Raw genomic sequence first — 16372 nt, 5'->3', positions numbered from 1 at the left:
TAGATATTGGAAAGAAATTGTTGGCTGTGAGGGTGGTGAGGCCCTGGCACAGGTTGCCCAGAGAAGCTGCGGCTGCCCCATCCCTAGAAGTGTTCAAGGCCAAGTTGGACAGGGCTTAGAGCAACCTGGGATAGTGGAAGGTGTCCCTGCCCATGCAAGGAGTTGGAATGAGATGATATGTAGTGTCCCTTCCAACCCAAACCATTGATTCCATGATTGCACACTCATGTAGAGGCCTGCAAAGTTACTGGAGAACATCTGGGGAGTGACATGTGAAAACAGGGTGGAAACCACCTCCAGACAGACCCTACTTGGCTGGGTGAGATCACAGCCTGTGCTTTCAGGGCAAGCTGGGGCAGATGGAGCCCGTCTGCAGTGACCGAGAGCTGCATATAAGAGACTTTCTCCCTTTTTATTACCCTTTTTCATGTGCTTTCTCAGTGGTCTCCCTCCAGCTGCTTTCAAAGGACATTCCTGGTCTGAGCAAGCAAATTGCCTGGGCTTCTTGATTCCGTGTCTCATCTCGTGGCCATGAGATGCCCAGCCTGGATGAAATAAAGGAGGCCCAAAGACAAAGGGATGTGCCCCAGGTGACATGCAGGATATCTTAGTTATAATATGGGATGCAATAGGCAGAACACACCATATGCAATCCTTTATATTTTTGTTAATTGCTTTTGAGCTGCTTGAACCACCTCCATCGCTGGAAGAATCTTTGCAGCAGCTGCAGCTGCTGGGTTTCCCCTCTGTCAGCATTGGGAACGTGCCTCAAATCAGAAGCAGTTTCTGTCTGGAGTTGCCACGCTATGGCTCTGTCTCCCAAGATGACTTGGCAGCCACCAGCTCACTGCTAAGCCTTTGCTGCACCTCATGGTAGCTCCTCCTTCCCACCTCAGTGGTGAATGAGAACAGCTTTCTAAAAGAGCAACTTCCCTTTTCATAGGGATAGGAAGTGAAGTTCATGTAGCAAAGAGAGGTCAGGTGCCTCAGAGCACTCTCCACCAAATGATGAGCCCCTGCCCTAAAGCTCAAAGCACTCCATCTAACCTGAAACTGTCCTCTCCTTTTGACCACCTCCATCTCCCTCCCCTGCCCTTAGCTGGAGGAGAACTGGAGAGGAAAAGTGCAAGCTGGCAAGGGAGAAATTTGCCAGAGCTGCAAGGGCTTCCTCATTTCTGCCTCTCCTTGGTATGCAAACAGCAGGCACACCTGGCTGAGGGGTGATGAGCTGTGTGTCTGTCCTGGTTACCTTTGGAGTCACCCTGACTTGGCAGGTGCCAAGAGGATGGTGACAGAATCTTGTTAGTGGTGCCCAGGGACAGGATAAGGAGCGACAGCCATAAACTAAAACACAAGAAATTCCACCTCAATATGAGGAAGAACTTGTTTATGTTGAGGTTGCAGAGCACTGTAACAGGCTGCGCAGGGAAATTGCAAAGCCTCCCTCTCTGGAGACATTCCAAACCCACCTGGATATGTTCCTGTGTCACCTGCTCCCGGGTGGCCCTGCCTTGGCAGGGAGGCTGGACTAGATGATCTCCAGATGTCCCTTACAAACTCAACCATTCTGTGATTCTCTGATTCTGTGCTGACCCTTTTGGGTAAGGGGATTAGTGTGACCCCTGAAGACTTGGAGACCTCTCTGTGTGGCTCAGACAGCCTTGCAGCTCTCCATGGGGTTGTCTTCCCTTATCAGGAGCAGAGTTCCAGAGCCAAGGTTGATTCTCATCCCACGTGAGCATCAGGCGTGTGCATCCTGGAGCAGCTGCTCCCGTCTCACTCAGCATCGTGTCCTCAGCCAGCCTCGTCTTGTCCTTGTGTCTCATGGCTGGTAAAGGTCCTCTACCATGACCTCAGCTTAGATCTACTCCGTGAAGCTTTTCCTCCCGTAAACAACATCACCAGCATGTGGGTGACCTTTAGGTTGTGCATCACACTGGGCAGATGTCAGCTCGTGTTTGTCCTGCTCAGCGGGGGCAGCTGAAGTGTAAACTATGTGAGGTCACTCCAGCCCTGAGCTGGACGAGACCAAGAGTCCCTTCCCTCCTGCTGCCACACAGAACACAGAAATGATGTCGTGAAATTACCCACAGAGGTTCACACAGTGGTTTTTGGGGGCCTCACCTCTGCAACAGCTTAAGAAAATATACTGAAAACACCCCAGAGAAGCCAGGTCATTGTACAGCCCCCCATGGGAAGCCTCGTGAGTCTTTAGAAACAAATCCTGCTTCTTATATAACATTTGTCTCCCAAGATAGAGGGGTTTCAGTCTCCTTCTTGAACAGGCTGAGGCAGAATGAGAAAGTCACTTCCTCAGAGTCACCCACAAGTCCCTGGCCAGGTCTCCATTCGTTAGACCATGCTGCTACGGTTGAGTAGGTTCATAGAGGGTCAGGGCTCACTGGAACAAGATGTGTTTTATCACAAAAAAGTTCTTTTTTTAATCACAGAAAGGAAAGATCATTGCAAAGCCGGGTTTTTTGGGTTGTTGCCTAAAATTTGGTCGTTTGCATAGTGGAGGCACAATCCATTCACAGTCGTTGTCACTGTTTTTAATGACAGCTGTTAACGGCCTGTGGGTTTTGTCTGGGTTTTGTGTCTGAATTCTCTTTGGGTTTCTCGCCTTCCTCATTGCTGTTTTCATTGGCCAGGTTGTCTGGGAAGTGCAACTCCCACCCCCCTCCCAGATGATCATTTTTATATTCAAAATAGAGCAAGGAATCCTTGGGGGGGGAGAAAAGAGTCAGTTCTGACACAAAGACCTGATTAAAAAAAGAAAGCCCATTAAAAGCATTTCCAAAATCAGGCTGCTCCTGCAATCCAGGGGATGTAACATTCCAAGGGGTTGGTCCCATGGATGGTGTGGACGTGGTGGGAGCCTGAGGCCTCTAACAGAGATTTGGCCGGGGCCTTCAGCCCCATGGAGCATCTGACATGGGTCCGACCCGTGGCTCGTACGTCCTCGGATCGTGTCCCCAGGAGCAGCAGCGTGGGAAGCAGGCAAGTAGGGAACATTCCACCCCCATCCACATTTCCCTGAGGGTGGGAAGAAGTCTAGCAGATTTTTCTCTATCCTCATCCTCTCTCCCATCCCTCCTTCACGTGATTCCACCCCTGTCCTGTTTCCCTTCCATGAAATCTGTGGGTTAAAGAGATGATGGGGGCACTACCCAGATCCAGCATTAGTGGTGGTCTGCAGGGATTCTGTTCCCTTGGATTACTGCAAAAGGAGAGGAGGACAAATAAGTGCCAAATGTGCACACCCTGGCACTGCCATCCTCCTCTGCCCCCAGGACTTGGAGGGGAAGAGAGGATATATATGGGGAAGGCTGGTCGGAGCTGGACGCAGCTGTGATGAGTAGGGAAGTGCTCTGCCATTTCATAGCTATTCCTGAAATGCAGTAGGAGGTGTTCAAGTGGGGAATTGGAGATGTACATATTTCCCTACAGCCCTTCGCCTCATCTGAGGGTGGTGGGAGGGAGCAACGTTCCCTCTGAGACATTGAGGAATTGAACTCCTGAGCACCAGCTTCATTGCTCCTTGTGGGACACGGCTAACAGGTCCTACAAAATGCTGTCCTCTTGCTAGGAAATTTCTGGGATGCAGAGCCTTCAGGAAGGGCCCTTCCCAGGGCAGAAATTTGGGTGGCCACACGTAGAGGTGTGGAGGAACACTCCATCCATCTCCTCGTGCTCTCAAGGCTGGGAGGGCCAGGACCTCCCCATACGCCTACAGATCACCGGGATGTGCCCTCCAAGTGCTGGGAAACAGAGCATCAGGGATTCTGGGCAAGGGAGCATGACCTGTGCCTACTTCCATAGGATTTGGATGTCAGATAGGTGTGGCCTACAGAGAGAATTTCTCCCTGGTGTGTCCAACTCCCCCACAGCCCACTCACAAGTCTGGCCCACACCTGTGTTGGGCAGAAGACAAATTTGAGTTGAAATTTGGGTGGCAATTGTGGCCACAGCAGAAATTGCTGTCGAGCAGTGCAGTTTTGTCATAAAACCCGTCACACCTGAAGAACCCCAGAGTAGCTGCAAGTACCCAAAAGATGTACCTTGTCTCCTCCTCCTTGCTTGCTCCAGTACATCCCAGCACCCTGAAATCCTGCAAAGACACCCCCAGCAGAAATCCCACCTGGCTGATGCAATGCCAGAGGTGAGCTCATGAGGGAAGCACGTTTAAGGGAGGTGGGATTAACAGTCTGCCCTCCTGGTTTTCCCTGCTCCAAGACCCTGATCCCTGGCTCTGCTTCCTGGCCCGCAGCCTCTGAGCATCTGCCAGGTTCCAGTGGGGTGCAGTGCTCAATGTAAGCAGCCATTTCTCCTCCAGACAGGTGTTTTGATTAGCAAACGACCACTCTGGCAGCAGGCAGCTATTTTCTACTTCTGGACTGAGAAAGAAGCTTTTATTATCTTCTTCTTCTCGTTTGTTTTTTTTTTTTTCCTGTCCTGTTAAAGAAACTTTTTGTGTCTGCTCAAACTCAAGGGCCTGGAAGCCTGTGTGCTCCCAAACCCCAGCCTCACACACAGCCTGCTCCCATGAAGAGTCCCAGCTTTTCAGGAAGGCCTGAAGCAGATGGATTTACTGCTTGGCTCATTTGCTTGGACCAGGCTCACCTGCCCAAAGATAATGGCCTAGGAAAAATGGTAGATTTAGGGCAGATGTAAGTTTTAACTGAAATGGAGAACTGGCTTGGATTGCAGGAAAAGATCCTAAAATAAGCAAACGGGCTTCAATCTTATTCCTGAAATGTGCCCCCCCCCCCCACTGAGGGGTGGATCACATCCACAAAGCTCCTGGATTTGTCATCCCTCTGCCCTGGGATGGCAGGGAACAGGTATTTCCAACACCAGTTTGGCCACACTGCTCAAGACTGGGACTGGGACAGGGTCCAAGACAAGGAGGTGGGATGCACTGGAGTGGGGAAGGAGGAGGATGTGGCCAGGAGAAGGAGGCACCTGCTGCTACACTGGGGTTCTTCAGGTGTGAGGGGTTTTATGACAAAACAGCACCAACATCAGCACCTCACCAGTGTTAGGTGGAGAGCCTGGAGGTTGTCCTTCATATTCCCTCAAGGACCTTCTTTTACATGCACCAGAGTGTTTGAGAGAGTCCTCAGTGCACAAATAAAACTTGGTATGTTCATCCGTCAGAGACCAGGACTGGAAGGGATCTGAACATTGCCAGTAGGATGTTCCCAGTTTCCCAGCAGGGATGCAACAGGGAAACTTGACATCTGTTTCACTTCTCAGAAAGAACCACGATGCTTCTTGGTCTGGGCTCTGCAGCTCTTCATGGGGACTTTCTGCATTGCTGTAATCACAGAATCACAGGATGTTTGGGTTGGAAGGGACCTTAAAGATCACCTCATTCCTGCCATGGACAGGGACACCTCCCACTATCCCAGATTGCTCCAAGCCCTGTCTTCCAGGGATGGGGCAGCCACAGCTTCTCTGGGTAACCTGTGCCAGGGCCTCACCACCCCCACCGGGGAGAATTTTTCCTGATAACTAAATCTATTCCTTACAGCTGGGTCCTACTGGTCAGCGGCCTTTGGATATGAAGTTCCGGCTGATTTTAGCTGGAGACCCAGAACTGTATCATCACAGGAGCTCTTGCTGCCCTCCCCCCCTGCGGGGAAAGGATGTCAGCAAGACTTTGGCCACTGTGCCACAGAGGATGGTGGCCAGAGCCTCCACCTTCTGCCTCTGTACGAGACTTTGTGCATGGTCAGTGCTGTTTATCGCCCAATGCTTTGGATTGCTGTTGTCTTCAAACCCCTTCCGAGCAACAAAGCTGAAAATCTTTTTGAAATATAAGCTAAAAAGAGCTTGACTGAAACCCAGCAAAAGTAGAAAACAGTCACAGTGAAAAACAACTTCTGCAGCAAATCTTCATTCTTATTTAAGCAGCTGATCCACCAAGATCTTCAGTAATTCTCCAGTTTTGTGTCTTGCAAAGTAATCCAAGGGTGCCAGGTCAGGAAACGTATTGAAGAGCTATTTTATTAAGGAAAATTGTTAAAGAATTTTATACATCTATGATGTGCCGAGAACTGGAGGAAATCTTTTTTTTTAACTGAACTCTTTCACTCCTCACTGATGCAAAAATGCAAATCTGGAACGCTTAAATTGTTGCATCCGAAGTGAGTTGATTCCAGCAATTCTTTCCGGATGGGGGAGGACTTGCAAAGAGAAATTCAGCATTTTAAACCTTTCATAATTGTCTAGATCTGTATGTTCAAAGTAAATTTTTTAGGATTTTTAATGCTGTACCCTTTTAAAATGTACTTTCTTAAAAAAAAAAAAAACATTCTTAAGTTTTAAAATTAAGTAAAATATGTAATCTGGGTGAAATATGAAAACACTTTGCTGCACCCACCCTAGAATCTGGATGGAAAGGGGGCTCATTTTGTGATTTCAGTGGGCTTGGGGATTTTTTTGGAGCCGCCTTCACAGTGAAACTCTATTGCCTTGCTTGGGTCTTAACTTATTTTTCCAGGGCAGTTTCATGGGGTTGAGGCAAATGGGGAGCCAAGACTTCTGCTTTTCTGCCAGATTCAGTCTTGTTTTTTCCCCACACCCGCCCATGCAATCCCAAGATTGTTTTTTGGTGTCATCCACATCTCTGGGGCAGAAAGCGCTGCATTCACAGCAGAAACTTTTGAGCTCTCTTGCTCTGGTAGCGGAAACCATCCGACCGCAGAGATGGTGCAGGGCTGCTCCCCGTAAAGATGAGGTGGGCAGATGTTTCCAGGGCTTGGCTTAGCCCAGATACCCCCATCTTACCCTCTGTGCACCCAGCAGATCCAACTCAACACTGTCCTGTTTGTTTTAGCCCACCCTGGGCACTCAAAACACTGAACAGGCTCCCCAGGGCAGTGGTCATGGCCCCAAGGCTGCCAGAGCTCAAGGAGTGTTTGGATAATCCTCTCAGGGACATGGTGGGATTGTTGGAGTTGTCCTGTGCAGGGCCAGAAGCTGACCTCATGATCCTTGTGGGTCTTTTCCAACTCAGGATATTCTATGATTCTGTGGTTCTATCTTCAGAAGTCCTCCCTTGGCCCATTCCTGCAGGAACACTTGTACCTGCATCCATCTCCTTGTAGCAAAAATGTCACCTCAACTGCCCTTCTGAAGGTTACTGAAATCACCTTCTTTAATCCCACAACATGGGCACACAGGAGATTTTAGAGGTCCTACCCGAGCATCCAGTGTTCCCGTGACCTGCATGTCTGTCCCACAGGCATTCAGAGCTGGGTGCTCCACAGAGCTCATTGGCCTCGTGTCCATTGATTTCCTCAGACCTGTTCCAGGAACAGGTCTGCATCAAATATTTTTACTCAAAACTTGTCAGCAGCTAAGCTGGACTCATACAATCATAGGATGTTCTGAGTTGGAAGGGATCCATAAGGATCATCGAGTCCAGCTCCTGGCCCTGCACAGGACAACCCTAAGAATCCTATACTTTTTCTTCTAAAATTGTTTTTTGCTTAATTTTTTCATGCATATGGAATCACAGAATGGTTTGGGTTGGAAATGACCTTAAAGATCATCTTGTTCCAACCCCCTGCCATGGGCAGGGACACTTCCCACTAGCCCAGGTTTCTCCAAGCCCTGTCCAACCTGGCCTTGGACACTTCCAGGGATGGGGCAGCCACAGCTTCTCTGGGTAACCTGTGCCAGGACCTCACCATCCTCACAGGGAAGAATTTCTCCGTAATATCTAACCTAAATTTCCCCTCTTTCAGTTCAAATCCATTATTCCTTGTCCTATCACTACAGTTCCTGATGAAGAGAAATATGAAAAAATTTTGTTGCCTTCAAATTTTTTGTTCTGCTCTGTTTTCTGGTTGCTTTACAAAGAACCAATTTTATAAATATTGAGTTTTTTGAACTTGAGTAAAGTTGAGGAAACAAATTTCCCCACTCTCTGTATTAGATATAAACCAATATTTTTAGATGCGAAAAACTATAAATTCACAAAAGGAAATTTTCACGCTTTTCTGTGTCACTGATTTCTCCCCAGCTCTCTTTGCCACTGGAAAAAAAGAATAAAAAAAAGGCTGGGAGAACTACTATCAGTTACTTTTCTCATAACTTTTTCTTGCGAAGCTAATTTTAAAAAACATTAGAAGCCGAAAACACCGCGGAACAACGTGCATTCAACTCAGCTGCTGGTTTTTTTTGAAAAAAAAAATGAGTGTTTAAAAAAATGAAGAGTCCCCCAGCTGCAGTGGACTGGGAGCTCACCAGCAGCTTTTTGTGCCCAACAACATTTGTCTGCAGTTCTGCTTTGAGATTTTGAAGGATGGGTTGCTTTGGCTGCCGAAGGTTGCGGAAGCGACTTGAAGAGTGTGACTGGTGGATTTGGGGGGAACTGTGAGCACCCAGAGCTGTGCTAATGCCTTCTCTGTGTGGGTGGGACTGATTGACCTTTGTGGGAGGCCTTTCTGGTCCCATTTCCCATCGGAGGTGGGTCGTGCTGTTCCCCTCACAGTGCGTCCTTGACACGTGTGCGTGGGGAGAAAGCTGAGTTTGTGTCAGAGTGCAGAGAGGTGTTTCCAGGCTCTGCATGGTGCAGGAAGGGTTGCAGTGTCCCCTCAGGCACAGGAGCAGTGTGGAGAGTTGCACAGGTCAGGTCATGCTCCCACTCCTCTCAAACCCTGTCAGAGGAGTTGGGATTGCCCCGAGGCCATGATGGGACTTGCTGATGTTGATGTTCCCACTCTGCTCCACCAGGGCCATCACTGCTTAGTAAAGCAGCTGAAAGAAGATTCTTGGCCTGGCGTGAAGAAGTAGGAGACAGAGATGATGTGGGTGATTATGACCATATTTATTGCTAATACAGTTTCTAAATATCGACAATTCAGTACCCAAAGAACAGCCATCAGGTCGTGGTCCCTCCTGTTGAGCCACAAGCTTCAGTGAGACCCTCTGGCTTTCTAAACTGCTCACAGAAGTCCAAATGTGGCTTAGTCCACTTAGTCTTAGATTTGGCCAACAGTTTGTGACTAAAGGATTATGATGTATGCACAATCAGCTAGAAATGTACAGGTTTACAGCCTTTGGCCTTGCAGAATTCAAGTTACAGAGCACCTGTGGAGCTACTTCAGGATTTTAGCTCTGTATTTGATGGGATCTTAGTGCTTTTACTCACCCATCCAAATTTTCCCCATTTTTGAGTTGGATGTACCCTGCAGGCTTCCCTGCCAGGGTGAAGATCCATCCAGAAGCTGCCTCCCACCTTGGGAGACCAGTTGGTCCAGTTGGCCCAATATCCAACAGCATTTTATTTCCTTTTGCAGGCACCAAAATCAATTGCAAACATCTCATTATTGTTATTAATTATGTATTCCGTTAATTATGCGAGCACCTGCTGTCCTCATGTGAGGACAAACTTTATTTCCCACCACAGACAGCGGAAAGGGAGAGGGAGGATGTGTGTGGGAGGAGGGCACACTTGAATATCTTTCGTTGCCATCATGCATTGAGAGCAACTCAAAACCCCCAAAAGATGCCTCCATAATCCTTCATACGGTCCATCAATCCTCTCATAAGATCATCTTGGTGACATGACTGGCAGTCAAAGCATATTGCTGACTTTTGCTCTATCCCACGTCCCCCAAATCTGCTGAAAAAATGGCAGCTGCCACATCTGTATCTCCAATTTGGGAGCAGATATCAAAGACCCCGAGATGCTCCAGTGAGCCAGTAACAAGGACTGTAGATCTATGTCCCACATGTAGGTGGATTTTTCTGTCTTTCAAGGCTGCTAACAACTGATACCTAAAACTTATCTATCATCCAGCCTTGACTTAAAATGATACCTTGCTCTTCCCTCTGTAAAAAAAGGGAATTTCAGCTACTCTCACGACAAATAACACCATTCTGAATCAGAAATCCTGTCACAAATCCTTCCACAAGTGGAAGAGAGGGAAAAGTTCACCTAATAAATCATGTGCTGTTGCATGACAACCAGATCTTCTAAGCAAAGCAAACCCTGGTTGCAACCTGGAAGGGAGGCTGCCAAATTAAAATGAAATTGCTGCAGGAAATGCTGTGGTTGATTTAGTAGGTGAAACTTCCCCTCTGACTGTGTTGGCAATGCCTGGAGCAGTGCTGAGACCTGGGGACAGATGGATGGGCCATCTGTAAACTCAGGTCAGAGAAAAGCTCAGAGAAGTTGAGATGCTGAAAAAGTTTTGATGGGGGGGTGAAAAATGTGTGTTAGACAATCCTGAAATATTCCACCAATTCCTTCCATTTTGCTCACTTTATCAGTGATAATAAAAATGACATCTTAAAATGTTGGGATATCTCTTTTAGAAGCCTCATTTCAGAGCCCCAGTTTTTTAAATACTGGATACAAAAAAGCAAAAAAACACATTCTTTTGCTGGAATGTTTTTTTCTGCAAGTCTGGTTTGCTGGGAGTTTTTTGGACATCTCTGTTGGAGTCTGACTGTCATGACACAGTGTCAGGTTGACATTTGGAGAGGTCTCTGGACCTGCAGTCCCTGATCCTCTCATGGCAGACTCTGAGGTAATTTGTCAAGAAGAGGAGTCAATATGTCTTTGCTCAGCTATGAGTATTTGGGTTTGGGGTTTTGGGGTTTTTTTGAGCATTTAGTCCGCACCTTCCTATGCCTTTGGCTCAAAGCAGGGGCTGGGGCAGTTTTTGGCACTGGATGTTGTAGATACCTTGTGTATTTGTGGAAGCAACACTTGATCTGTCCCTTAATTTTTGAGGGCTCTGAGCAGGCTGAGTTTGCCATAGTTTGGCCATCTTGGCTACCCAGACCCACTATTATCGTTGAGTTATTGACCAGAGCTGAAATTACATTTATAGGATCACAGTTAAACAGCTCTCAAGCCCAAGTTTGGAACCCTAATGGGGACCAGCGGATGATTCATGGAAAGGGTTTGATTCATTTGTGTCTAGTGATCCTTGAAGTATCCAGGAGGTCTGAGGTATACGTGTGGTCTTGGCAAACATAATCCATGATTTATGGGAGACCCACACCTTGTGAGGACCAGTATCTTGTCAGCTGGGATCTCTGCACTGGAGAGGGGATATATCCAAAGTCTGGGGTTTTTGTTTGTTTTGTTTTTTTATTTTCCTGATGAGTTCTAGTGTCTGTCTGAGCCTCATTTGCAAAGTGTGAAACACCAGAGTCACGTGGGAAGAGAAACCATGGATTCACAAGGTCCGAGGTAGCAGGATGCTGTAGACAGAATGGTTTTAGACTCCTCTCTCCACTGTCCCATCGTCCTGCATTCTCATCTTGTCCAGCTTGTTATTTAAGATTGTTTTGCCCCTCAGTGCCTGCACCTTTTCCCAGGAGCAGTCTCATTAAAAAGGAATTTCTGCTCTTCCTTCCAGGATGGGGTTGCTCGGGAGCAAAAATCAGCTGATGCCCAATGAGAAACACACTTCTGGAGGCAACCCAAAAACCAGGAGTAAACCTCCTCCTGCTCCCCCCAAGGTAAGCCTGCAGTTTTGTGTCCTTTTGGGATCCTCCACAGCTTAGTTAGTGTTTGAAGTGCTCCAGGCAATACTTGGAATCATAGAATCACGGAAGGGTTTGGAATGGAAGGGCATTTAGTCCAACCCCCTGCCATGGGCAGGGAGATCTTCCTCTAGACCACGTTTCTCCAAGCCCCATCCAACCTGGCCTTGAACAATTCCAGGGATGGGGCAGCCACAGCCTCTCAGAACATGTGCCCGGCACTGCCTGGACACAAGTCCTCTGAGCTGGTCCTCCCAGGTGATTCCTGTATCTTTTAGACAGGGGTGGGAAGGGTTCTGAGGAGCCTCTGTATATTAAAAAAGAAAATGAATTAAAATCCAGTGTATGGGGACTTTGAAATATCTCCTGATCAGTACTTTGCAACCCAAGCTGATGCTGCTGACTTGCAAAAGGCACAAAGATGGGTCAGATTCAGGCTGAAGATTCAGAGCTGCAAAACCGCAGTGGAAACTTCACCATCCTGAGGGCAGTAGGTTCACCAGGGAGGGTCCACAGCCAGTGTGGGTTGGGGTGAGCTGAGAATCAGAAATGCTGGGCAGCTTCTGCTCCCTTTGAATTCACACAGCCTCTGCTTGCATGGACACAAGGCACTGGGTCAGGATTTAGGAGACCTCAAACGGCAAAATCCTTGTTTGAACTTTGCCAATCGCTTTGTCTGTCTGGTGCTGTACAGAGGGTGTGAGCTTGTTTTCTCCTTCCCTGCCCTTGTCAGCTCTGCATCCAGCAGCCAGCACAAGAGAAACTCTGGTGCAACTGTCCTCTGAAAACCACCTCGGGTCTTGAGGCCCTGTGAGAGGGGAGGAATTGCCTGTTGTTGCTTTTTATGACAAGTGGAGATGTTTTTCACTCCTTTAGCTTCATTTCTGAGTTCTCCCATGGTTCTGCCCAGTTTTCACGACAGCAGACATCAGATTGACCAAGAAGGTGCTATTTTCCTAAATTTCCTTCTCTCCAGCTCACTGGAGAGGAGCTGCTATCAGTATAAATATAGAATCATCGATCACCTTCTGCCACTCATTATTTTTTGCCACAGGCACTCAGCTCTCACATGTCAGGGGAAGTCCATCTTTCTTTCAGTTAAATTGGAAATGGCAGTGAATGAGCAGCTCTCCCACCCCTCACTGCTCCTAAGTATGGGTCAAAGGGTGGCATGGACAGAAAACACTGGATGTTTTTAATTCAGTGTCTGCATTTAATTCCTTTTGCACGCGCATAAAAATACCAGGTGGTGGTGGAACACCCACTACAGTCACTGGGTCCAGTACCTTGGGCTGATCACAGGACTGGTGTTTGAAGTTGGGCGGAGGCCAATTTCAAACTCTTAGCCCTGAAAACAAGGTGGTTCCATCCCAGCTGATCTGGAATTATCTATGGCCAGTTTGCCACTTCCCGCAGCTGGGCCAAACGAGGGACCATGTCAACATTTTAAAAGTGTGTCCAGAGGACTTGCAGGACCTTGTTGCTCTTTAATGGCACAGTCTGCAATTGCCCCACGAGGGAAAGTGGAGGGGCAGGCACTGATCTCTTCTCTCTGGTGACCAGTGATAGACTCAAAGGAATGGCATGAAGCTGTGTCAGGGCAGGTTTAGGTTGGATATTGGGAAAAGGTTTCTCGAGGGACAGTGATCGGTCACTGAACAGGCTCCCCAGGGAAGCAGTCACAGCACCAAGGCTGCCAGAGCTCAAGAAGTATCTGGACAACGTTCTCAGGGACAGAGTGGGATTATTGGGGTGTCCTGTGCAGCACCAGGAGTTGGACTCTGTGATCCTTGTGAGTCCTTTCCAACTCAGGAATCGTAGAATCATAGAACAATAGAATATCCTGAGTTGGAAGGGACTCACAAGGATCATCCAATATTCTATGACTTCTATGATTTCTATGATTCTACAATTAATTTGCTAATACAGTCACTGCCTTTGCTTTTTGAACATATCCCTGACCACAGCATATCCCATGAGCCTTGGGACAATTTTGGCAAAAAGTATCTCCAGTTTTCTGCTTCAAATAATATTGCAATTGCCATTTCTCGACGGGGCCATTCACGTCTCAACCCCCACAGATCCCAAATCCGGCACCACTGAACAAGGGTTAGATAGACCAGGGTCCAAATGAGTGGGTGGCAGATCTGTGCTTAAATTCAGAGGGAAGCCAAGGGTTATTCAAGCTGACTGTTAAGACAGCCATGAACAAATCATGGCAAAACGTGCTAAAGCCATCAGGACATGTCCAGAGCCAGACACAGGGGCTGTTGACTGACTCCCACTTGTCTGTGAAGCTGAGAGCAGGTCTTCCTGAACACACAGCAAAGTAATAAATATCCTTTTTTTTTCTTTTTTTCCTATTTCTACCCAAGGGCAGACAATTTATCAAAACCCCTCATCTAAACCAAGCCTCTGCACAAGGTAAGATTCTGTTTTCTGTGCCTTCCCGTGGGGTTTTGCAAGGTGGTGGTCCCCAAATGGCAGGTCTTGAGAACAAGCTGTCACGTCACAGGCCTGTGGTTTCTGTATCTTCAGCATTGCCAAGCAGGGAGTTTATCAGTGTGCTTCTGAAAATTCACTTTACATCACTGAGTGTCTGTAGCTGCCAATTTTTTCCTGCTCATCAAAGAAATTAAGAGGGCAAAGCACCAATTCTTCGTTGGAGCGAGATGATCCCTGAGGCCCCTTCCAACCCAAACCATTCTCTGATTCTGTGATTGGTGGGGAAAAGGGAGATCTGAGACTTCAGCTGTGTGAGATTTCCCTGTCTGCTGTCCTGTCTGCAGCCTGACAACTCATGGATGCTGTATCCAGCCAGCTGGAAATTCCAGAGGAAATAGCAGGCATCAGAGAGCCCAGGGAGACTACAAAGAGAAGGAGAAGAAAGGAAAGAGTTTAAAATAAGGATACACAGAGCCCCTGCTTGGGGACTGTCTGTTGGCTTCATCCACCTGCAGGTCACAGATGGTGTTTGGAGATTATTGTCTTTCAGCAGGGAGCCCTTTGCTACCTCTGCCCAGCCTCCCAAAAGCAGCTTGTGTGTATTTCTGTCAAAGAAGTTTTGCAGATTAAGGACACAGAGAGAGAGATAATTAGAAGAGGAAAAAAAAAAAAAGAGGAAGCTTGGAAGAAAGATGTTAGCAACACCTAAAAGTTCTTCGTGTGGATGGAAGTGTAGGATTAGGGGAGACAGGGCATGAGGACAGGAAAAAGGGGTGTCATGAATAAATGGGATTGGTGGAATGACAGAGGTAGGTCTTCTTAGGTCTTGTGGATGATGATGGAGGGTCCCTGCCGTAGGCCAAACACGGGGACTCCTGCAACATCAAAGCCTTCAAATTTGGCATTTGTTATGGAAATAAAAGTTGTGGGAGGTGAAGCTGCTACACCATGTGAATAAAGCACACTTTCTTTTGCAAAATCATTTTTGTGTCACATTTCCAAGTGTCCATGGTCTCCTACCTCCCAAACTGAGCAGACTTTGACAGTCTTTCACAGTTTTTATCAACCTTCTCAAGCTGGTCAGAAGCACAACACAAGTTATTTTCAGGGAGGCAGCTTTTACTTCTGCTTCATGCCAGAAGGCAGAAGTGGAAAGATGCTAAAAAAATGGATTAAGTACCGTGTTAGCCATTTTCAGCTCTCAAAAATATTTTGGTTCCTTAGATTCAGTTCTGGTTCTGGAGGAATATTCACACTGATAGTCTGGGAAACTTCCTATTTTTCTCTACTGGTGTCTGAGTTTCCCGAAATGATGCGACATCTGACTCTGTCCTGTGGGGCAAAATGGGCTGATAGGAACCATGCCAGATATTTGAGATATCAGAGATAGCCTCCTGAAAGAAAGCAATTCAAGTGAATCGATAGAGAAAGCACAAAATGTAGGCAATCCCACCATATAAATATATATATATTTAAAAAAAAAATCAAAGAGCTGAATTATATCCAGTGGCAAAATTATTGACTACGGAAGCATGGCATGAAATGTAAAATCAAACCCACTTTTTTCCTTGGGTTTTTAAATTTCTTTCTTTTTCTTTTTCTTTTTCTTTTTTTTTTTTTTTTTTGCACTTTCCTTGCATTTTGATTGTTTTGGGGGTGGGTTTTTTGGTGGTTTTTTTATGGTGGGGTTTTTTTTTCTGATCTTGATGTTGAATTTGTTTCACACTTTCCAGCTTTCACACCACTATCTCGGAGATAATTTATTTATTTATTCTTCACAAAAGCCTAATTCTTCCTGACTTTATCTGTCTTAGTGGAAGCAACACAAAGGAAGGCAAGGGGTGCATAACTCTGGATTCAATGGGGGGGTGTGGCATCACCGATCCACTTTTCACCTGGGGAGGTTCTTCCATCATGTAAGTCTCTCATTCATTTTAAGATGGTTCCCTAAGCAATCCCAATGTTTTTAAGGCTGGTTCTAGGTCCCCATGGAGTCAAAACTTCAATTCTGCACCTCTAAAGCCCCCAGTCCAGCAAAGTCCTGGCCTATGATGGTGGACCTCAAACACCACAGTGCCATGGCTACAGCTGCTGCTTGGATAAGACATAAAAAATAGGTAGAATTATCCCTGCCCTTGCCCTTCCACCTGCTCACAGCTGGATTTAAGCCCTACTGATGGAGAGAGATGGTCATTTTGGGGTGCTTGTCCTCAGGCATTACAATAACCTGTGACTGCACAAGGACTTGGTCTCTGCAAGGTCATTTCTTCTGATGAGGAACTGCAACTTCTTCCACCTCTTCACTTGCTTTTTGCAAACCATAATACTAACAGGACTGATTTGCAGGGGGTGGGAGCTTGGTATGCTCTGGAAATTAAGGTCTTTTGAGGCATCTCAAGGTTAACGGAGA

General features: G+C 47.0%; 1 protein-coding gene across 2 annotated transcripts in view; it reads left to right on the top strand.

The window, feature by feature from the left end:
- Positions 1–2462: 2462 nt before the first annotated feature.
- Positions 2463–16372, top strand: part of BLK (BLK proto-oncogene, Src family tyrosine kinase) — a 38032-nt gene continuing 24122 nt past the window's right edge. Inside the window, exons 1-3 of one of the 2 annotated variants that reach the window (XM_064650811.1) lie at positions 2463–3000; positions 11391–11493; positions 13893–13941. In XM_064650811.1, coding sequence (XP_064506881.1) covers positions 2858–3000; positions 11391–11493; positions 13893–13941 — 295 coding nt within the window. In that variant the 5' untranslated portion in view covers positions 2463–2857. Of the gene's footprint in view, positions 3001–11390; positions 11494–13892; positions 13942–16372 lie in introns of those variants that run through there. The other variant, XM_064650810.1, reaches the window with a different exon arrangement.

This window comes from Pseudopipra pipra, chromosome 3, assembly GCF_036250125.1.
Source record: "Pseudopipra pipra isolate bDixPip1 chromosome 3, bDixPip1.hap1, whole genome shotgun sequence".
Taxonomy (NCBI): domain Eukaryota; kingdom Metazoa; phylum Chordata; class Aves; order Passeriformes; family Pipridae; genus Pseudopipra; species Pseudopipra pipra.
The sequence above is the reverse complement of the archived record's forward strand: the minus strand, read 5'-3'. Positions and strand labels throughout refer to the sequence as shown.